This window comes from Triplophysa rosa, linkage group LG16 (assembly GCF_024868665.1).
Source record: "Triplophysa rosa linkage group LG16, Trosa_1v2, whole genome shotgun sequence".
In the NCBI taxonomy this organism is placed as follows: Eukaryota; Metazoa; Chordata; class Actinopteri; order Cypriniformes; family Nemacheilidae; genus Triplophysa; species Triplophysa rosa.
The window spans coordinates 8,781,872-8,805,122 of record NC_079905.1 but is presented as its reverse complement, the minus strand read 5'-3'; the positions used below and the strand labels follow the sequence as shown (position 1 = coordinate 8,805,122).

Genomic DNA, 23,251 nt, shown 5'->3' with positions numbered 1-23,251 from the left:
ATATGTGTATCAGTGTTTTTCCAAAGCAGTTTAGCCCTAAACCTGTGTTTTATGCCACTCTCGTGCCACTATCCTCATGCACATACAGCTGCGAAAAAATTAAGAGACTATTCAAAATCGTCATTTCAAATCAGTGTCTGTTGAATTTCAACAAAATGAAACCTCAGGAGTGACAAAGTTTAGTGACAAAATATTGTTAGTAACTCACAGAATGAAACGAAAATGATGATTTCACCTAAACACCTATAAATAGTACATTTTACAATCAGAAAAATGGTCTCTGAAATGGTCTCTTATTTTTTCCGTGGCTGTCTATGATGCTCTGCAGTGCTCCAGTATTCAGTCTTTATGTATGTGGTTAAATCTGACTGTTTTGTGTTTTCAGGTACCTACCGAACTCCCTGGGCACAGAGATGGCATACACACAGCTCTGTCCTGTCGTGTAGTTCCTGGGGAAGTTGGGTGACAGAACGGTCCCATCTGTTCCAGTCGAGCGACTTCCACACGGTGCTGTTCGCGCAAACACACACACACACATTCATTGATTGGTGTTTATAGCTTAAACAGTCATGATAAAAAATGGTGTTTTTGATATACCAATCTCAACCTAAATGATCCTGCCCACTGAGGAATTGAGAAGTACCAGTTTGACATAAAAGCATGTTTTTCCTTTGATCTGCGGCAGCGGGCCAAAATTGTTGTAATTTTGCTGTTGGGTGTAACAAATTCTAGAGATTCTCCTAACACGGCTTGTCTAAAGAGCATCTATCGTGAATGAATTCAAGCACTTTTAGGTTACCTGTACCCTTTTTTTATTTATTATTTATTAAGTTGCTTTTATAAATAACAAGTCTTTTCCCAGTCACATTTGACAGGATTTGGCACCATAGTCACACTTTGACCAGTGTTATTTTGTGCCCTGTGTGAACCTTGTCACAGAGACAAATTGGATAGAGATGCATTGCTAGTTGATTATTCAGGGTGATATCTGTCGATACCGATACAGATATAGAATCTGAAGATTAAATGAATATTTCTTAATTTAATTCTTAACATTGTTAATAATTCATATGGACATTGAACATCAAACTGGTGATGTTTCTTAACATTTTCTAAATACATATTCATTGCATTTTCCTGTCCTCTTTTGATTGACAGGATATATTGGCCCTGATCATCAGATGTTTTTAAACTATCTGTCGATAGCCGTTAGAGTGAAAATTTGCATTTATCAACTGATGCCGATTATTGGCGGATATTTAAAGCATATTTAAACCAATATCACTATAAAAGAGACAATTGTGTATTTACACTGATGATATGTAATATAAAAACATAACTGGATGTTTACTTCATTACACATTCAAATATTTTTTGTTGTTAAGCTTCAAGAAAACTTTCTGTAAGGACTTTACCTTGACAGCTGGGTAGCCCCCTATTCCAGCCGGGTCTACCATCATCTCCCATGATGCAGGTAAGCGTGGAATAGCCCTGGAGGACATAGCCTGCTTCACAGTAGAAGGTCACGGTGGAGCCCAGCTTGTAGTCACTGCCCAGCCGAGTGCCATTCATCACATTACCGGGATCGAAGCATGACTCCCTGAGCTTGGCTGTAACGGAGAAGTTGGAGGAAAAACAAAGAAACACTTTAAGCATTCTAAGATTTACCTTGCAGGATGGTCCTTGCTTAGAACTGTATTCTTCTGTTTACAAGCCTTTTCTCAGAAAAAAGTAAACTTTATTTGAACATATCTTAGTTTTTCCAGATTTTTAATGCATGTGCATTAAATGCTTCAAATTGACTTGACAACAGTGGGTGGTTCCTCTGACTAAAAAAATCATGTTTTTAAGCCACTTCAGAGCATACACAGCAAAATCGCCAGTGTTAAAAAAGGTCAAATTAACACTCACAGTGTTTATATAATCCACACTTTGAGAGTGTATACATATATTCTGTGATATTAATATATCAAATACAATCAAAGGTTGTAAAATATTTGACTGTGATTGTTTGGGTACATTGCTCATCCCCAAAAGGCAGTCAGCCAGATGTATGCGCACACTGATATTATCATTTAAAAAGAGATGAGAGGGCCCATGAAGTGTTAGCATGAAATCAAAATGGATTACTTTTTAAATAAACATTCCTGCTTGAGCGGGATTTATTAGCGCGCAAAGAAAAAAAAGATTCTTCATAATTCGGCATCAAAATAATAACTAAATAATTAAGGTTTTTGCTGTAACCTTTACGAAGCCTATGTTACCTTTGTACTCCAGGTGGAAACCGGTATAGCTGACAGATCCATCGCTGCGAAAGGCCAGGTACATGGTGTTGGAACTGCTCTCGATCCGTTCCGGAAGCTTACTGTCCTGAAAGCTGCCTATCAATGGACTGTTGCTGTCTGGGCCATCGTAGATATATAAATAGTCGTAGTTGGGCTCAATGCTGAAGCTATAAAAGAGAATGAAAGAAACAAGATCAAATCCTTTTTTAGTTGTAAAGGAATCAAAAGCTGGATGGTGGTGGGAATCAAGTTGTCCTGAAGTCACCTATGGGGACGGCAGCATAAAGTAATAAAGTTACAGAGCAGATATACTGTATATAACTGCTACTTATACTTTATGGTATTCAAGAATTATCAACAGCTACATGTATATCTTTGAAACTATCAATGTCTAATAATATAAATGTGTGTTTTCTCTAGCAGTGGTTTTGTGTTTTGATTTTATACTCAATAAAATAACACAGGTAAACATTAAATCAACAATTTGCCTTAACGATTTGAAGCTGTCACATTCTATTGGGGTAAGTTGTCACATGTGTTTTAAGATGTCCTTGCAGTTTTTTTGTTGGCCTGAATGAAAACACAATATTTTTGTATGTTGGCTTTTCATATTTTTGCAGTTTCATAAACTGCGTATTATAATTGTTTTATATCAGCCGAATGTTGCTAAAAAGCCCACTGTAAAAAATTATTCTGTGTCGTAGTAGATTTCATGAAATTAATTGAGTAAATTTGACTTAATACAATTGTGTTCTTGTTTTTTAAATTAAAATTATAGAAAAAAATCTCAGAATTCTAAATGCACAAATTATTGAGTGAATTCAACTGAATTTTATCATGTTCAACAACCCACTTAAACGTGTATAAAGGATATTTACTTAATTATTTTGAGGGGGGACTACATGAATTATTTTAGTTAATTTCCCTAACTGAGCAGTGAATTTAAGAGTTCCCAGCATGCTTTGCACGCGACAGAATTAGGAGAGTCATTTTTGTGAAAAAGGGCTATTTTAGGTGCTTTACAATAAAATGAAAAACTTGATTGTGTTTATTGTTCAGTTGTCTTTGAGATTTAGAAGAGATTCTGTTTGTATTTTTGAGTTTTGTGGATCAAGTTAACTTAACAATGCTCAAATTAGTATTTCTTCATCATGTGACGTGCTTAAATAATTTAGGTAATTTTCCTTGATTTATTCATGGAATATTGCGTTAAAAATAAGCTTTAAAGTACTTAAAAATATTTTGTGTAATATTGTTACCATAATTCTTTTAAGTAAATATCTGTGTCATTTTTATAATAGGTTTTAATAGGTTTAATAATAGGTTTTTAAATGGCAAATTCTACTGTGACAACTTACCCCATACAGTTTGACAACATACCCTGCTACTGAAGTCACGAAAGCTTCATGTATGTTGAATAAAATAAATCTTTTTTCCTGAACCATAAGAATGGATATAAAAGGCGAAAGTTTAGGGTACGTTCCTATGCATAAATTCATTTTCGAAAAATAAACCTACCATAAGAAATATAAACGAGTAAAATCTATGACAACCCCCATCTGTTACACATGCTAACTCGCTGTGCATAGAACAACAAGCCTGCATGTCAGTGCTCCATTAAGATCTATAAATGAGGTAAACGTCAGCAATATGTTCTCATACTCAAACCTCAGAAGAAAAGGCACGTATCTGTGGTCAGAGGTTTCAGAGACAAAAAGCCACACTGATAAACTGATAAGGATTGTGACGGAATAAGAGTTTTGTTTCATTTTTTCTATTATGCAGAATGCTAAGTATGCCTGCCACACTTCACTGCATCACAGTGCTTAGGGGGTTGGTTTGTATAATTCATACAAGGGATAAGATCCTTTACAGCACATTAAAAAAGCCATTAGTTTTTGATAAACAGATGCATTGGTAGTTTTTCTGACATACTCTCTGTAGCTGTCAATCAGAAAACAATTATTTTTGAGGTAATCAGGACGATAGCAGAAACCGAAGAGTTTGGCTTTACAAGTGCAGTGTTGCTAATGCAGGGCGCATTTTTTGGAGGGGTGGAGCGTGGGTATTGTTCATTTCCAGTTTTGTTGTGGGCATATTTCATACTGCTGATTTTTTTTAAAGGGAAAGAAGCCAGTAATGGACTGTGTAATGAAAGTCTTTGAGATGGAACCGAATGAGAGCTATTTATTAGAAACCTGTTTGAGACATTGCCCTGTTGGCGGACCTCCAGCATGCTTATTTACTCCAAGAGTACGAAATTCAAATGAGAAAAGGGCTACTTCAGATGTAACGTCAAGCAAGAGAATGACACAGAGTTAAAACCAAGTTCTTTATCATCTGCTTTGGGGCTGATGTATGGCTCCAGATATTAGGTGTGAAGGTTTTGAAAAAATATTAGTAAATAAACTCAAAACAGCCCCAAATGGCAGATTTTGTTGTGATAAATGTTGTACATTTTGACACGTCGGAGTGCTGCCAGGTTGTTTTTGAGTTATTGTTGTCATTAGACTGACTGCTCTAGGATGAGTCAAAGAGAAGAGAAGGGAAAGTTTAGAGGGGCAACAGTCGCCGATATTTCAAAGCCAGCGCTGGAGGTATTGCGAGAGAGAGAGAGAGAGAGAGAGAGAGAGAGAGAGAGAGAGAGAGAGAGAGAGAGAGATCTTGACATTTAATAGCTATGAAAATCTACTTTCATTCATTCATTTTTATCGTTTTGTGTTTATTTTAAGTTCATTTTTTGCAGCTTTTGAAAATGACTATTATTAGCTTTTGGTTTATTTTTCATCCATTATTTTACAACAACACATGTTCAGTCACAAAAGAAGATACTTGGAAAAATGTTGTTAACTGGACCCCATTCACTTGCATTGCTATGCGTCCATATAATAGAAGTGAATGGGGTCCAGTGCTGTTCGGTTACAAACTTTCTTCAAAATATCTTTTGTGTTCTCCGATAGAAAGTCATACAGGTTTGAAATGACAACAAGTTGAGTAAATGATGACAGAATTTTTATTTTTGGGTGAACTATCACTTTAAAGCTATCAAACTAAAGACATTTCACCGAGCCAGCTGCACCGTTATTTACTGTAACTACTTTGCTGGTTTATTAGTTTGACATACAGTGCAATATTTTCTCTGGCATTACGCAATCATAATGAACTTTATGTAAATATATATTCCTACCGTTGAAATAAACTACAACAAAATTGCAAACACCTGTACATTTGTTTATTTGCACCTTCTCCTAAATGTGTATTGCTGTAATGCATCTTCTTGGATATATACTGTACCATCTCCGCAATGACTCTCATTAACAATAATAACCTTGAAGCCTCAGCGTTTCTTCCGCTGACTGCGTGCGCAGATGCTTATTAAAATTCTACGTCCTCACGCCTGGACTTAGCACTCACGACACCCTTTGATTCAGGTGGAAAGGAATGGCGTGCTAGTGATGCTATTAGCATTGACACGGAGGGTGGGCCACAGCAACTGTCAAACACCTACAGCACTCTAACTAACCCCACGATGACCCTGCCTGGAAGGAGAACCCCGGTAGCACCTCCAGCGTCGCCACGTGATGGCTAAATGAATAATGGACATAATTAGCTACATGATTGGACTGTGAAGGAAATTTATCAACCTTGCTTTTATACTAATTGGTCACATCATTCAAGGCAAAGACACCGCGCTACACCTTTAAGGCGAGTTGAAAAAATACCATCGGGTTCATTACGGACAAAATGAGCATAGAATTCCAGCTGGGCTCATTATCTCTCCCAGACATGAAATGCATTTTAATTCAGACAGTGATAGCAGTCGCCACTACATAATTACTCAACACGTCGACTGCGGCCATGTCAAAGGAGACCTTGGTGCTTGGTTTTGAATTCAGCATTATGACGCAGCAGCCTAAGTGAACTCATTAACTCAGTTTCTAGATATTACAGTTTGAGCGAGCACATTTCTGACGAATGCGTTTTACTTTCTCATCACCCACGATTCAAAACTCACTGACCCCATCACAACAGCGATTTGATATTAACCTTGCAACAGCGAACGCACTGCCTGCATTCAAAAACTTTGATGGTAAGTATACACAGACCGCAGTGAACCTGGAGGCGAGGGTCACTCTGGGCATTCAGGGAGGAGCTTATAAACCTGATGGTATGGACACAATCTAACGGAGCGTTGTAATAAGTAAGATACAAGCTGTATTGGGCTGGCTGGCGCTAAATTTATATACCATTACTCATAACTACTGCAGACACACATACATTTGTTTGTTTTGGTCTTTGTGAGGACTTGCCATACACTTCTGTTGTTTTTATACTGACCTACTAGACATCATTTTCGATTCCCTACCTATAACCCAACTCTTCAACCTAACCCTCACAGAAAAAATTTGGCTTTTTTTTAAATAAGTGTAATTTTGTATGTTTTTAATCAGTTTCCCTCGTGGGGATTGCTGGGTGGTCCCCATATTGTACATCACAGCTTTTACTATCCTTGTGGGAACATTTGGAGGAGTCCAAATCCGATAATACATACAGGTCGGCCCAAAAATTGTACAAACACACAAATCCCTGCCTAATCCACACTTTATACATACTCTTTGTCAAGCCAGACACTTATATTCTATTTATTATATAATGTTATTATATTTACATTATATACTGAAAATGAACATGCAAAAACAGCATTAAGATTCTAAAAAAACGAATGAGAAAAATATAATATATAATATTATCAATATAAAATATAATTATATATGCATATATCATTATATATAACATGTGGAAAATAATAAAATAAATATATAATAAAAAGGAAATTAAATGAATATAAATATAAATATTCATAACAATGTAAGACTTAGATTTAGACCCTAAAATATCATGGCTGTATGACTGTGATTTCTGTGTGCCACTGATAAAAAAATGTAAATAATAAATATTTAAACTGATCAAGGAAAAAGCCATATTTTACCTGATGAATGCAAGAGACAGGACATAGTCTGAGTTGACGGCGATGAGCCAGTCGCAGTCTTTGCTGTGCGGGTATGGATGAGGAAAGTTGGGCGACAGAATAAACCCAGAGGAATCGGTGAGATTGCCTCCACACGGAGCTGGGAGAAAACACAGAGGTTTCATATGAGCAGCATATGGGCATTAGTAACACATGAGAGCATCTTATTAAAACATTCAGCCCGAACATCTGCACAGCATGAGCCGAGAGGATGACTTCTGCGGAGAACATGCACAGAGTGAGATATTGAGAAATTCTTAAGCTCCTCGGAGGAACCGGACGTGTAAAGCACTCATATCTTATATATGAGAATGAGAAACAGAGGAAGAAAGCTACGTAGAATATGAAAGGAAAAGCCTAAAACTCAACACCTTCAGTTCCACGCATCCAAAAAGCAGTTTCTCCTTGAAAGAAACCTGAATTTCAAAATGTCATTAATTTGGGCACACTTTCATGTCGGCGTGAAGATGACAAGAAATCTCAAAGGTGTCTGCTCCCTTGGTTCCTTTGGTCCTGAGAATATCAAAAACTCTTTGATGTTCCAGACACGAGTTCTATTGTCAGCACGTATAGCCATACAAAACAATTAACTAAGCCTCTTAGATCGATTACAGAATATATATATATAAAAAATGAAAATGATACTTCATGGATGAGGCTTTGTTTAATGTTTTATGGTATATATAATATAAATGTACACCTTTTTCTTAAATTCAAATCCTACATTTTTTTGGAAACTAAACTATTATCTGACATAGAAACAACCCTATAAAGTATATACATTACAGAATTATAATCAAATCAAACTTTTTTGTTTGGACTGTCCAGTCTTTGATGACTTGACCTTCTCAACTGTTTCTAACAATTAAAATCACACATCAATGCCGTCATTTTGACATAATAGGCTGAATTAATATTTTGTAAATTGGAAAAATAATATTTACTAGAAGACAAATAATATAATACTATAATGTATAAGACAAATAATATTAGTCCATTGACAATCAACATTTTTGAAGATTACGAATTTCTTTTCACAGGCGCATGTTGCATGGTCGGATGCAACATGGGCCTGTGAAAAGAAATTCATAATCTTTCGTGTAGCTGTTGTAAAAAATCCAAAGCAAAACATGAATTCCAACTGATCCTAAATCCCCATATAATCCCTCACCTATACAAATAGGTGGGTTTGGCTGCCAGTAGTAGCGATTTTCCACTTGTATGCATGTGATCTTTACGTCTCCCTGTAGTTCATATCCAGGATCACACTGAAAGGTCACGGTGTCACCGGGTTCCCTGCCGTCTCCATTACGACTACCGTTCATGGGCACCCCTGGATCCCTGCAGGCAGTCGCCACTGAACCTGTAACCACATATTGAACCAATTAATCCATTACAGCAAAAAGAACAGTCATCACATACTGTCAATCAAACTGGAGTGAGAACTTACTTGAGAACTCAATGGCGAATCCAGACTTGCTGATGTAGAAGTCGGTCTCGAACTGAACGGTGACCATGTTGAGGGTGCTGTGGATGTTCTCGGGCAGCAGGGAGCCGCTCACCTCCCTAAGAGACATCTCATTCTCTGGGGGACCGTCCCAGACCCTCAGGATGTCATGTGACGCTTCCGTGTCGAAGGCCAGGAATTGCAGGCTGTTAATTTGAAAATACACACACGTACACATCTGGTCATACATGTCACGCTTCATTAGATGCACGGTACACGGCGATAGAAACAAAGGATTCTCTGACACAGAACAGGTGTGCTGTTCATTGTTATTCACAGCGTGCAGCGGATCAAACAGGCAGGGTAGCACACAACCTTACAGAGTCTACACTGAAAATCTTGTTTTTTTAATATAGAAATAAACACAATGCTTGGGGATTTTAATGAATTTCTTCTACAGCATTTATTAATATTAATTCATGTTAATTTCAGCATATACTAAAACATAATTAAAATCAAACATTGTCACTGTTAACATTAGTTAATGCACCATGAATTAACATGAATAACTGTATTGACATGAACTAATATTAACAAGGATTAATAAATGATGAAAAACGAAATTGTTCATTGTTAGCTAATGTTAGCTCATGCATTTTCTAATGTTAACTAATAGCCCCTTTTTGAAGTGTTACCGAATTTTGAATAATGAAATGGTATGCTGTCAAATGAAGATGAAATCGTTAAACTCTTTTTTTCTGGACAATTTGAAGGTCAGTAAGCAAACGTAAATACAATTTGTTTGTGACATTCACTACAGCATGAACTCTTCGGCACAAAAGATGGGGAGAAACTTGTGAAGTCTTTAAAGCATCATTAAAGCAAAAAAGGGATACAACAAACACTAATATTACTCAGAAGACATTTTGAGATTCGGCTAAATTCTATTTATCAGCAAAAATGTACATGCTGAGGAAATGTAAACAAAGTAGAAACATTGTCACCAGTGGCATCAAACTTTTGGAGCTCATTGTATTTACAGTACACGCAACATGCCATACTGTAGTATTACTCAGGATTAGATGTGACGGAAACGAATGATCAAAATTCTTTGCAGGGCCTTGACAGTACAGACGTAGGTAGTGTCAGATAATCACATCATGAATGTAACGCTTCAAGGTTTAATAATCGAGAAGCCCAATCGCATTCTCATTCTGAGCCGCAGTCCTTAACAATTTAACCATCCAGTCTGATTGAGTCGTCAGCCACAGATGAACAAATAATGAATGAATATGCGATTTCAAAAAGCTTTCGCCACTAAGAGAATTGGAAAGAAGACAAATGATTAAGGTTGCGGCGCAACATTTAAAGTGCATCTGCATTTTAAACCTCATAATGGCTTTGGCGTCGCAGGCCTCAGAACTGCCGTACGAGCAGTAAACAAAGAGATTCGCAATGTAGCATCAACTCATCTGATGTCGCTTTTTCTCTGTACAAAAGAGACAGTGACTAGCTTTGCCATTAGAAATTTATAAATAGATAAAGACCTTTAGGCTCCACAGTTGTGTGTCGGTAATGTGCTGATGACTTCAGAGGGATCTAAAAGTGAAACTAGAAACCTTATGATGTTGCCTGAATCCACCTCGATGACCCAGGTGCAGCGCAGATTGTTGTCATAGGGGAACGGGTAACCCGGTGAAAGAATGCGTCCTGACGTCTCCCCTTTAAAACGTCCACCGCATTCGGCTGGGGAAGGAGAGTTGAGAGGGAAGCATTAAGGAGATTCAAACAGTCGTGAGGTTTTTTGCACACTCTCGCCCTTCTACAAACACATCACTGCCTCGGATGATTTGCTGGCAAGCAGTGAAATAATTAGGGGCGGCTGGCAAACAAGTACAACATAAGTGGGGCAGTCAGAGAATGAGAAGCGGTGTGATTCATGCAGCTAGATCTCTCGGTCCGAACCAAAGTTTATTCACATTGTGCTTTTGGGTATTTGTACCGCTAGCAGAAGTTGTTTACTATTGTATCTCGGTAAGACAATAAAGGGATAGTTCACCAAAAAAGAATCATTTATTTAACCTCATGATGAACAAACCATGAATATGACTTTTTCTTATGTGGAACACAAAAGAAGATTTTTTGACAAAATGTCTCAGTGGTCCATATAATGGAAGTCAAAGGGGGCCAATGTTGTTTGGTTATCAACGTTCTTCAAAATATCTTCTTTTGCGTTGTGCAGAAGGAAGAAAGTCACACAGGTTTGGAATGACATGAGGGTGAGTACATGATGAAGATGTAGAAGAAGATTTGAATACAGTATTTTACTTAAAGAAATAGTTGACCCCAAATCAAAATTTCTGTCATAGTTTACTCACCCTCTTGGCATTTCAAACCTGTATGGCTTTCTTTCTTCCGCAGAACACAAAAGAAGATATTTTGAGGAATGTTGGTACGAGAAAACCATTGGTCCCTATTGACTTGCATTGGTTTTCTGTCCATTCAATAGAAGTCAACGGCTTTTTGTTACCGACATTTTTCTAAATATCTTCTTTTGTGCTTTGCGGAAGAAAGAAAGTCATACAGCTTCAAAATGACAAGAAGGTGAGAAAATGATGACAGAATATTAATTTTGGGGTGAACTATTCCTTTAAGTATTCTCTGCTTCTGAATTAAAAACGCAAATTTGACAAAATTACATTGCACAAACCGCACTTGCATCCAGATACATCCCAAAAGGTCGTCTCCGAAGGCAATTTATTCAGACACAAACAGTGACGGAAAATGCATTATAGTATAATAACTGCAACCTGGAGCATGCAAAGATGCAAATGATACATCATCAATAACACCGCAACTTAGGATGGATTGCTTTCATACTAATTGCACAATCAATATGCTGGCCAACCAAGCGGACCGCGTTCTAAAAAACACAGCAGGCGCTCCACCGTCCCCTGTATGTTCTCCCTACTACTTCTTTTACTTAACCACAGCTCACCCAAAACAAGCCGAGGTGTTTGTCACACCATCAATCAAATAACAAATGAGCCTCACGTCCATTCTGATGCCTCCTGATAGCATTCAGACCTGCCGCTTTAGCCCGGTGTACTCGCTTCATTATTACCCGGCTTTCACAAGCACTTTATTAGGAAACCTTAATTGCAGACACTCCCTTGATAACACTCTCTCTTCCCCAGATACCTCTTTTCCATCTTCCTTTCTCCCTCTCGCCAAAAAAACGTAAGGGCCGCGAGGAAGGATGAACCATTCCTTAATGATTCCCTTTTCAGCAATTCCTGTCACCGAGGCTCATTTGCATAAACCATCTACATGACAAACAATGGACGCACAGCTCAATGAAGCCTGAATAACAGGGTTCAGATTGTGACTTGATTAATCTGAACATTAGAGCGGGTTTTTTTAGACATTCGGAATAGAGGCATCTTCGAGAACCAATCCCTCCCCAGCCTCTCTCTAAACCAACAACCCACCACGCTCATTGCTCATGGAGGCAACGGCTCGATCACGTGTCATTGGACGGTTAGGATCGCTCAATCACCTCTGATTGGCTGCTCTAAGCGCTTAAAAATCAACACAATTCGCTGGGAGCTCACGGCATCCTCGTATTAAGAAAGAAAAGCCTTGCGGTCTCTTCCAGCCTAATTATGACAACGTGACACGGCGAGCCGTCGCAGGCAAGGTGCGTTTATGACTGAGGAACAGTTGCTTATTATTTTATTGCTCTTGCTGGAGTAAGACTGCTGATTTAGCATTACTGCCTTCATTTTATGAAGCTTCGTCTGTGAAAATGGGCGAATTGGAATTTCTCTTACAATCGAATTTCAGCTCCTTACCTGTGGACCTGAATGAATAAAAAACAGTTCAATATTTTATTTGTAATAAAAAAAAATGAATGACATGTCTAACTACTAATATCTCACTCTTGCTAAAGGTCACGTCGGATGACCCACCCATTTTGCCTGTGACAGGAAGTGAAATATCCTCCACATTATTAAGCATCCATTATTAATGCTGTGAGGAAAATATCAGCCTGAAACTTCAAGGCTGATTGATATTGTGCAAGTCTACTGCTGGTTTTAACGTAGAATTTACAAAAATATAAAAAACACGACTCTACTGTATGTCGCGCTACCATGAATAAATCCGAAACACACAGCGCACTATATCTGTCTGCCGCGCAGAAGCAATTTGGACAAGAGCGTTGAGTCTAATCAGACCTCATTAACACTAAATCTAATATTGAGCAAATCTGATCCGGGGTCAGTAGACGTACCAATATTCAAGTCATTGGAGGCTGGATCCCCATAATCACCATTAATCAGGAAAATGAAAAAGTAATAGCCGCACACAGTACAATCGGAGCCCCTCGTGTGCCTCGCTTGATGAAGAATCATCTTCATATCTCAACAGGGACCCCCCTTGCATCAGCTCCAATATTACCAATCTGTACCATTAATCACAGATGGAGCGGGAGGCTTCTGCCACTACTAATTTCGTCAAGAAACATCAGCCATTTGTATTTTATCAAGAAAAAGCGATCTTCTGTAATAAGACAGAATATTGTAAACATTAAGATCAGAAGGTTGTTTGGCTGCAGTCAGCAGTATCTATTGCAGATTTATAATACTGTATAATATTCTTTCTTATTCAACAGCCCCTGATAATTATGACAAACGTTTGAGAGCAACACTGAGCTCAGTTATGATAACCGGAGGAGGGACCAGACTGGAATGATGCATACTAGGCAATAACCGAATTTAAGTGTGTTTTCCATGATGAAGAAAAATCCTTATGCACCAAAAGAACATTACATTGCTCCAGTAATTATGATAATGAAAATATATGTGACAGTACATGCGACAGTGCAATGTTCTTGTTTGTATAATTAGGCAATATACCATGCCTCTTATATACGGTAAATAGGCTTACCAATGCAGGAGGGAAGAGGGTTATCCCAGGCCCGTCTCTCTCCTGTCATGCATTTGAGCACACCGCTGCCGTGAAGTGTATAACCGGGGTCACACTTGTAGGTGATGGTGCTGCCAGAGAAGTGGCCCTGGTCATTGACCTTGAAGCCGAACTGGGGTACCCCAGGGTCCTCACAGTGCGAGAGCTCAAAACCTGCAAGGCATGAAATATGTCAAGATGATGGCTCAAGATGCATAATAGAAAGTATATATGTTCATAAGTCTGTGAAAAAGCAAACTGCTCCTCCAAATTTAGACAAATTACATCTGGGAAACAAATTAGACCACTGTAATAAGTTGAGTAAGTTTAGATACAGAGTGTGACTGACAAGAAAACATTTTACATCCGGCTTCATGAGGGTCATTATTGTAATGATTGTTGAAATTTCCTTCGCCTGGTATTTTCATGCTGCTCGGTGGCAACGCTGTAAAAGTTTGCTATTAATTTGATCATTAACGGTAACAATTTGAAGTTAGGATCCTACTGGGCTGGAAGGCTGAGACGGTCCCTCGCTAAGCAGGCAGAACAATTAAGATGAAGTGCTCGGTTAATATGGAGCCATAATCAGAAGCACAGCACAGACCCTCTGACTGTGCCACACACCCTGTTATTAATTGTGTAGCTGTGACTCACTATTATTAAACAGCCAATGCTCATAAATAGCCAAAAACACATGGCTGCTCACACTCAACTCATTACACATCACATAATTTAACCCAAAGAAGTCATTTTTCAAAGCTGCACTTCATAATCATCTTCACTGGTAAGTTGGTAACAAACTTGAATTCAGAACTTTTCTTGTCAGTACTTGACAAACATGTACATTACAATATACAATAAGGTCCAAAACATTCCAGCGGTGAAGATGCTACTATCTGCATTTTTCAAAAAAAAAAAGTAAAAAAAAAAAGTGTAATATATAATCTGAAGACCAATTTGAATAGAAAATATTGCATCCTTTTTGCGTTAGCAACATGCACTCAAGCTTGCAAAACCCGATAATCCATGTTGTCCCAGCATGACATGAAAATGTTATAAAAAGCCTTCTGACCTTTTGTATCAAAGAGTAAACATGGCCAATGTCACAAATTTGCTTGTAGAGGGCACAAGCTTAAATATTTGTTCTTCCTTTTGTGCCATAGCATTTCAATGTTTGACATTTTTCAAAATCCTGTCACTTTTTTTCATACAGCACATCATGATTAAAATAGATTTCCAAACAAAGATAATATACAGCTGCAGAAAAAATTAAGAGACCATTACAAAATTTTATTTTCAATCAGTATTTCTACATGTATCGAATGAATTTGAATTTCAACAAAATCAAACCTCAGGAGTGACATTAAATCATCCAACAGCAATGTGAAAGACTGATAGCATGACAAGACGCGTGAAAACTGTGATAAAAATCTAGGTTATCACATTAAAAAAATTATGTTTGAACATTTGCCAAATACATGTACACATATTACTGTTGTATTGCTTAAAAGTGAATAAGAACTTGTTTTCTTTGCAGTATTTGAGGTCTGAAAAAAAAACAGAGCAGCTTTTCTGATATTTTGACCTGTTCCTCCAGTTTTCATTTTCTGCAAATAAATGCAAATAGAAAAAATATTTTTATTTGAAATTTGGGAGAAATATTGTTAGTAGTTCACAGAATGAAACAAAATTATTATTTTACCTAAACACATACCTATAAATAGCAAATTCAGAAAAACTGAAAATAATTTTGAAGTGGCCTGTACAGTATATTAACAAGATGCACCACTGCAAACATGGCCGGCAAATGACCTGACTTTGTTCCCAATTTTTGCGGCAACTTTTTGGACCTCACTTTATGAGTTTCATTACTTTAAACTAGTAAATCTAGTTCACTTCAAATTTTAAGTTTTTTTCAAGACCAAAACAAAATCTGGATATCCAGGGTCTAGTAAAGCTCCCATTGGATTGATATCACGTTTATGAGCAGTCCACCATTAGGTTGCATGTTGTTAAGCACAGAAACACAACTCTACTTTAGGTGGAGACAACAATCTGACCAAATCTTGATACCCGAATCTGATTGCTAGTTGATTACAGGTTGTAGTTTCAAAACATGTTCAGACCACGAGCCAACCAAATAAACAAAACAATTTTAATCAGCTACATTCCCCTTCCTGTCCTTCTCAGGTTTCTAAATTACAACTCCCAGAGGTGGCACGGTTTCACCTGCGCTTTCACTGACCTTTATTATGCACTCAAATGGCTAATCCTGCAGGGGGAATGGAATTGTAGACACACAGGGTTTTACTTGATTTTAAATGAGATAGCCCACCAGCAGGTTAATACTTTACCCCCCACTGGAACTAAAACCTCGTTGAAACCCAACGCTGTGAGCACAGCAGCCTTAAAGCACACGAATTCTGACCAAGTGCCTGCACAACTCTGGCTTTGGGCCAACAAAGCCAAGGTCAGTGGGGACACAGTCAGGTTTTTTCCTGATAATCTCTTTCAGCTAAGCAGAAGCTGATTGTCTGAGGTGTTCTGTATTACACAGCTTTTTTTATCGGTTGAGCTTAAAGTTCAGAGGGAATCGGTTGCATTTGAAATGTGCACAAACATGAAGTGATGCAATTTCATTTCTTTCTGTAGCTCTTCTCTTATGACATATATGAGAACTGCATGTGTAGTAAAGAATTACCGCAGACAATATACTGAGCTAAGTCGGTAATCCATATAAATATTCAATAACTCGAGCAGATCAGAGCAGAGGTTTCATGCACATTTGAACTAGCATGCAGGACTAGTATAATAACTCTGATTCAGGGCAATGCAAAGATATAAAAAAGGGTTAGGACAAGGCCGGACATTGAAAAAAACACACAACCCACAGTCCACTACGCAACATGCATTTACAAAACAAAAGCGCATTGAAGGACAAATTCATCATTGCACCATTATTAAGAGTGTATGGCTTTCCGTTTGGGAAATATATTTGGGAAATAACATACACGTACAGGAATTTCGTTCACACCATCATCTTGGAAAACATCCTGTTTGGATGCTCATTAAACCTAATGTGACAATATATTGCACCATATTTTGATAATATAGAAGCCATCAACTATCACTTAAATTCTCCACCGATCAAAATAAAGCAATAACATTCCACCTGCCGCCGTCTGCCTGTCAGTCATCTGCAGTGTGAACTGGCCATATGAGACAGGTACACTTTATTAAGAAGAGCACTTTATTTTGTGTGAATAGCGTTTCTTTATTACTGAGGTCAAGCCCTGGTGGACGGTAGTGTGTGAAGGGCGGAGGGACGAGGTAATAACTTACTGGAATAGACCAATTTGAAACCTTCTCCAGTGGCCTCTGCATCCGAGTAGAATTCCAGCCACAGGTGATTGGAGGTGCTGATGAGGGTCAAACCCAGCATAGATGAACCAGTGAAGGCCCCAAGCATGTGGGCTGCGTTGTCTTTCCCATCATAGATCTGCAGGTCACGAAATATAGGCATTAGGATCACAGTTTAGAGAGTTTAACCACTGTGCTAGAGCAAAAGGAAAAGCAAATGCTACCTGTTACTTGTAATATCTATAGTTAGAAAAGTCAGAAAATATGTATTATAGCCTAAATAATATAGCGTATTTTGTCAAATTTTATATATAGAGATGGTTTTATCGGAGCAAGGTGCCTGGCCCGAAGTTAACTTCTGGTCTGTGTTTGGTTATAATATAACTATGTATTTTATATTTAATTTATATTACTATTTTATTGTATATTGAATTGTAAATTGAAAATGCTTTATTGTATATTCAATTGTATTGTATTTGAAGAGTTTGGTTCCAAAATGAGATAACTCGATTCAAATCATGTTTTTTTATTATATTATCATGTTTTTGTTTTAATGTGTTGGTTTGCTGTATTTTTTTGTTATTATGGCTTCAATCAAAACAAACCAACTGCAGTTTGATTGATATTAATTGGAATCCACAATAAAAAAAACATGATTTTAGAAAAAAATGAAAACTGTTATTTTTCACACTCATGTCTTTCGAAACCTTTCCATGACTGTTTCATCTGTCCAACACAAATTAAGTTTTTTTGAGAAATGTCTGAGTGGAATTTGTGTCCGTACAATGGAAGTCAATGGGGAGCAATGTTGTTTGGTTACCAATGCTCTTAAAAATATATTTTTTCTTCTCTGCTTAAGAAAGTCAAACAGGTTTGAAAAGACATGAGCTAGATCAAATTAAATCATTTTCTGATAAACTACCTTTAACTTCATACAATGTAGAACCCTTATATCAAATATCCATATCTGAATATCCAAACCTAGTGATGTTGACAAATATGACTTGGAGATAAAATTACCCATTGTTCTCTTCAACCCTAAAACCACATGTAGAAATACCTTCAGAATGTCACCCTGGGTGAGATGGAAGGTTCTGGCAGAAATGTTGATTCCTTTCCCAGCCTGCACCTGTATGCTGTAAATGCACTCGTGGTTGTTCTCATAGTTCGTGGGGTAATTCGGTGACAGCAGAATTCCTTCATTGTTGATGACCGAAGAGCCGCATTCAGCTAAAGATGGGAAATACATCCACAGAACATTGGGGAAAAACAACCACAAATCAACACGTCACCCATTAACTATTGCATATAGATATTTGGTTTTGTGCCATACGCAATCTCTCCGTCACGCCACACGGACATATTGCTGCTGTAAAAGCTCGCCGCGCTTTCATACGGATCTGGCATTATCAAAATTATTGGTCCGGACAGGACGAATCTGCTGCGCTCTTATAACAAAGAGCCTGAAAAGCAAAATCGACAGAGCTGATTCGCCATTCCAGGTGTTAATTCAAAATCCCATGTTGTTTATAGAACATAAGTTGGACTCCAAACAATAACCATGAAATGTGGGTTTAATGGAAAAGCAGACAGTAAAAACAGGTGTATTAATATCCATCATAGATTCTGATCCAGCAAAACGAGGAACATAAAGCACAGCAGCCCAGCTGATTTATTTAATGTCCCGCCACCGTTTCCATACACAGCTCCATGTTATATGCCGATATTACCAGTGTCATATTTTGAATAAATCAGTAATATAACTGGCTCCATTTAGTAAATTACCTATATAACGCCCCCTCAGTGATTCAACCCTAGGACATGAATTTATACCTGGCAAGACTTCATACTTCCCATATGTCCTTCCTGCTAACTTTCATTCAGTTCTGGGGAAAAAAAACGGGGCTCTTGCAAGAAGCAATATGTCTGACCCCATGAGGTTCACATTTCGACCAGCCTGCTGAATGCAATTTGAATAAGCGAGGCACTCCCACAAGGCGGCCTTTTAGTGAGACACTTGCATGTGTTTTGTTCACAGTGTGGCAATAAAGTGGCTGGGGAACATGCCGGGCGCAGGATGATGCTACAGAGTGCATGTTGGGTTTCTGACTGTTCCTCCAGGACTAGTGTCAGAAGTAATGTCTGCGTGCGGTAGTTACTGCACCGAGAGACGGTCCTCTGGCCCTGCTTCATTCACACACCCTGATCTAGTCTGACAGGCAGCTGAAACTGACCCTTATGTTTGGAATACGGGGAACTTCTAAATACTCTTTTCAGCGAGGAAGGAAGCACGTTTCAAGATTCTGAGAGTTGAGAGGGAAGTCAGATGTCAGTGATTATGGAGTGATGTTTAATGTGACAGAGCTGAAAGAGCAGCTAGGTGGTGTATCTTGACTTCTACTAACAGATGGTTTTGTCTGTTTCTGTTTGTTTTTTTGCATTCCAGTACACATTTTACAGAAATGAGAAATAGCTTTTTCATGCCGCTGAAACCAATACACTCAGCAGCGGATTCATGGCATAGACGCCCAGGGCGGCTGTATTCTCTGGGACAACAGCAGACACACACTTCATTTCCAAAGATAATGGAGCAATAATAGCAAATATGTGCCTTTCTTCAACTGCGGGCAGTTCTACGGGTTGATTTTAAATTAAACGAATATATTTCAACTCGTGCTTATGACAATCACTTATTTTTGCTACAGATGCCTTGAAAATAGTTTTTATTGTCTTTTACACAAACTGCGATGAGGTATGGGACGTATGATGTGTGAACAAAAAGAAATAATAAGGTAAACATTTCTTTAGAAAACATTATTGTGCATCATTTTTTCAAATAAGCTGCAATTTTGACAAACCATGCAAAAACGTGATTTAAATGTGCGTATTTAGGCTACATAAAATGTAAACTATGACATTAAACGTAGCGAGAGAATTTTATTCTAAAAAAAAACATTTTCAAGATATACAGTACGGTAAAATGAAATGTGGTGCAAATGACATTAAAATTATACTGTTCACAAAAAAGTGACAGAATTCTTGTGATGCATTTAAATGCTGTTAGTAAATGAATTAAATAATTTAGTGAGAGTGTGAAAACTATGTTTTATTTTCTAAAAGTCCACTTAAAAAAGGGCGCATGAGAAAAATCCATGTAGAGTCAGTGTGGGGAGGTGCCTGATCATGCATGTTTAGAAACATTTAATAAAAAATAAATAAAAATAAAAATGATTAAAATAATTCAGCGTTAAAAACACACATCACTTTTCCATAATACTTTACACAGTGTTTCAGTGTAAGCAAGTGTCTTATTGATAATGCAGCAGAAAAGGACTCCTGCCTGTTGACACTTTGTGTCTGATTTCTGATTTAGTTGCTCGGCATCATGAAAGGCCAATCTGATAAGATCAGCTTCTGGTACAAAGGCAGGAGGCTTTGGTTTTCTCTTCGTGACAACATCATTTGTGGGGCATACAGAAAGGATTGCATCCTCAAGCAACTCACCAAAGCTTGTTCAATTTGTTTCTTCTAGCGTTAATGCACTGCTCATTCGGTAGAGGAGAGTTCAAGCTACAAGCAGCAGTCGTCGGGCACAAATCTGCCACTATCAGCTGCTGCTGTCTGACTGACATTTACTGTCAATCAGTGTCTCTGTGCCTGATTCAATAGACGTGTGTGGTTTTCTGAGGCACGGGCGAAGATTGCCTAGAAAGTTCACTCAGGCGAGAGGGAATATTTTTGCCTATGGCGGGGGTGGGCAACAACCGGCATGCGCTCAAATATTAAAATGTGCTATCCAGTTGTACTAAATGTTCAAAAATGAGAGTAAAGAGAACGCTAATTGACTACCTGGTGCTTGAGTGGTGATCACCATAGGCCTATACTTCACAAAGCGAGATGAACAAACTCAAGAGTAAGTTTTGGGTTGACAAAACAAGAAAAACCCAACCTGGTTTAGATCAGGTTCAGCTGTTGCACAACGCTTGGTATAAACGTTCTTTGTCAACTCAGGTTTGATCCAGAGCTCGTGAGGCGCGTGCACCTGAAAGTGTGACACGTGCGGGAAACAGGAAACAATCACACGGAACACAGAAAGCATCATCAGTTTGATTGACTTCTCGCGAATACCAGCGCAATTCACTTTTCTGTTTAAGATAAAGAAATCATGAAAGAAATGTCGGTAACACTTTATTTGACGGGGTGTTCATAAGACTGACATGACACCTTCATAATCATGACATGACAAATGTCATGAATATGAAGGAGATTTTATGCATGTTTATGACAACTGTCATTAAGTGTCATTCGCTCATTTATGTAATTTTTAATGCAAAGATGACATTGTTTGAGATGTCTTTGTTATAACTTGACATAAAGCAATACATCATAATCTGTCAGTGTCTTTGTCAGGACAACTTGACATTACCAAGACAACATAACCTGTCATAAACATGACAGCAGAATAATAATCAAACTTAAGAAACTATGTAGCTTTATGGGTTAACATTACATAAAACTGTCATGTGGTTGGTTTTGACATTGGCTGTCATGAGGCCATTATATTCAAACAATCCACCTTCTTGAGCCCGAGAACTCAGAGTATGCTCAAACTTGGGTATAAACTGAAAACGGCTTTGTGCAATAGGCCTCAGGTTTTAAATGACTGCAAACACAGTGCAGAGAAAAAAATCATCAGGTAAATTACCTTATAATTTCTCTTCAGTCAAGTGGTCATTACTTAAATCGTGAAAAATGACAAAAAAAGTAAAAAACTGACTGTTTTAGGTTGGAACCAACTTAAAAAAAAAACAGTTCAGCCAAAAATGTATATTCTGTCTTCATTTACTCGCCCTCGAGTTGTTCCAAATCTGTATACATTTCTTTGTTCTGATTAGATATTTGGAAGAATGGTTGTAACCAAACTTGGCCACCATTAACTACCATAGTAGGAACAATTACAATGGTAGTCAAAAGTGCCCCAGAATTGTTTGCTTTCCTACATTCTTCAAAATATCTTCTTTTGTGTTCAAAAGAACAATACAATTTATAATGGATTTTTTCCTACTATGGTAGTCAATGGTGGCCAAGAACTGGTTACAAGCATTCTTCCAAATATCGTTCTCTTCAGATTTGGAACAACTTGAGGGTGAGTAAAGAATATTTTAAAATTTTCATTTTTGCGTGAACTGTTCCTTTAAGTAAAGTAACTTGTTTACATGATGACTTTTCTTTATGTTGTGTACTACAAAGTCAAATGGAATGCAAAAACTTTGAAGCTCAATATCATAAAACTGCTCACAATGTCAATAGAACCTTATAATTCCAAGGTTACGACTAGTAATATTACTTTTACTCATTGGAGTTACTGGTCTTTAAATTCCTTTTTTTAAGAAACTCAGGTGAAAACCTTTTCAACAGAACATGCCTCACAACATCTCACACAAACATCAGCGAGAGCAATACAATAAATGCCTGATATGATGAAAGGCAAACTGGAAGCTCTTGTATATCGTATCATGACATTTCAATCCAGCATGTCATCTAGCAAAATAACATAATGAACACATTGATACAGCTCAGTGCCTACCGAGAGGCAATTTTGCTCCAATTCCTTTCATAAAATAGAGGTATGTGAACTGCCTGAAGTGGAAGTCCGTATTTCCAACTCGTCTCTGTATTTACCATCATCGTGGCATCATGGGAAACACAGTGGTTAATTTCCTTGCAATTCGGCTTTGCAGAACCCAAACAACTCATACAGACAGTGTACAAAATGATTTTCCTAAGAAACAATCCATTGGCACAAGGTTCAGTGAAGCCACGTTCCACTTTCTTCTTTCCCCAAAACAGAGTTGCTCTGTGGTAATATAGCCTATATCCTCGGAGTGCAGAGTAAAAACGGAAGGAAAAGCCTTGTGGTATGACTACACGTTCCACTGGGGGACTTCGATATTTACCGGGCCTCTTGTAAACACAGAAAACAAGCACATTCGAAATTGAAGTGTTTGAGAAAAACAAATCAATTTGAAATGCAGCGGCAACGCAGGCAAAACATCGCTGAAATTGCTTTATGATGGAATGTGACCTTCTGAACCACAGGAAACAAAACTGAAGGGGAACCAGAACTGATGAATCTGCAAGGCAGTTGTGTGTGAGTCAGAA

The 23,251-nt window shown here is 37.9% G+C and overlaps 1 protein-coding gene across 5 annotated transcripts in view; it reads right to left on the bottom strand.

Annotated features, from left to right (window-relative positions):
- The window catches only part of csmd3b (CUB and Sushi multiple domains 3b), a 363,456-nt gene that overhangs the window by 90,228 nt on the left and 249,977 nt on the right, over positions 1–23,251 (bottom strand). For all 5 annotated transcript variants that reach the window (XM_057354136.1, XM_057354137.1, XM_057354139.1 and 2 more), the window contains 10 exons: positions 18,150–18,319; positions 17,072–17,228; positions 13,712–13,903; positions 10,381–10,507; positions 8,765–8,967; positions 8,486–8,677; positions 7,276–7,414; positions 2,265–2,452; positions 1,416–1,610; positions 394–510 (listed from right to left, as the gene is read on the bottom strand). In XM_057354136.1, the coding sequence (XP_057210119.1) occupies positions 394–510; positions 1,416–1,610; positions 2,265–2,452; positions 7,276–7,414; positions 8,486–8,677; positions 8,765–8,967; positions 10,381–10,507; positions 13,712–13,903; positions 17,072–17,228; positions 18,150–18,319 (1,680 nt within the window). The remainder of the gene's footprint in view (positions 1–393; positions 511–1,415; positions 1,611–2,264; positions 2,453–7,275; positions 7,415–8,485; positions 8,678–8,764; positions 8,968–10,380; positions 10,508–13,711; positions 13,904–17,071; positions 17,229–18,149; positions 18,320–23,251) is intronic.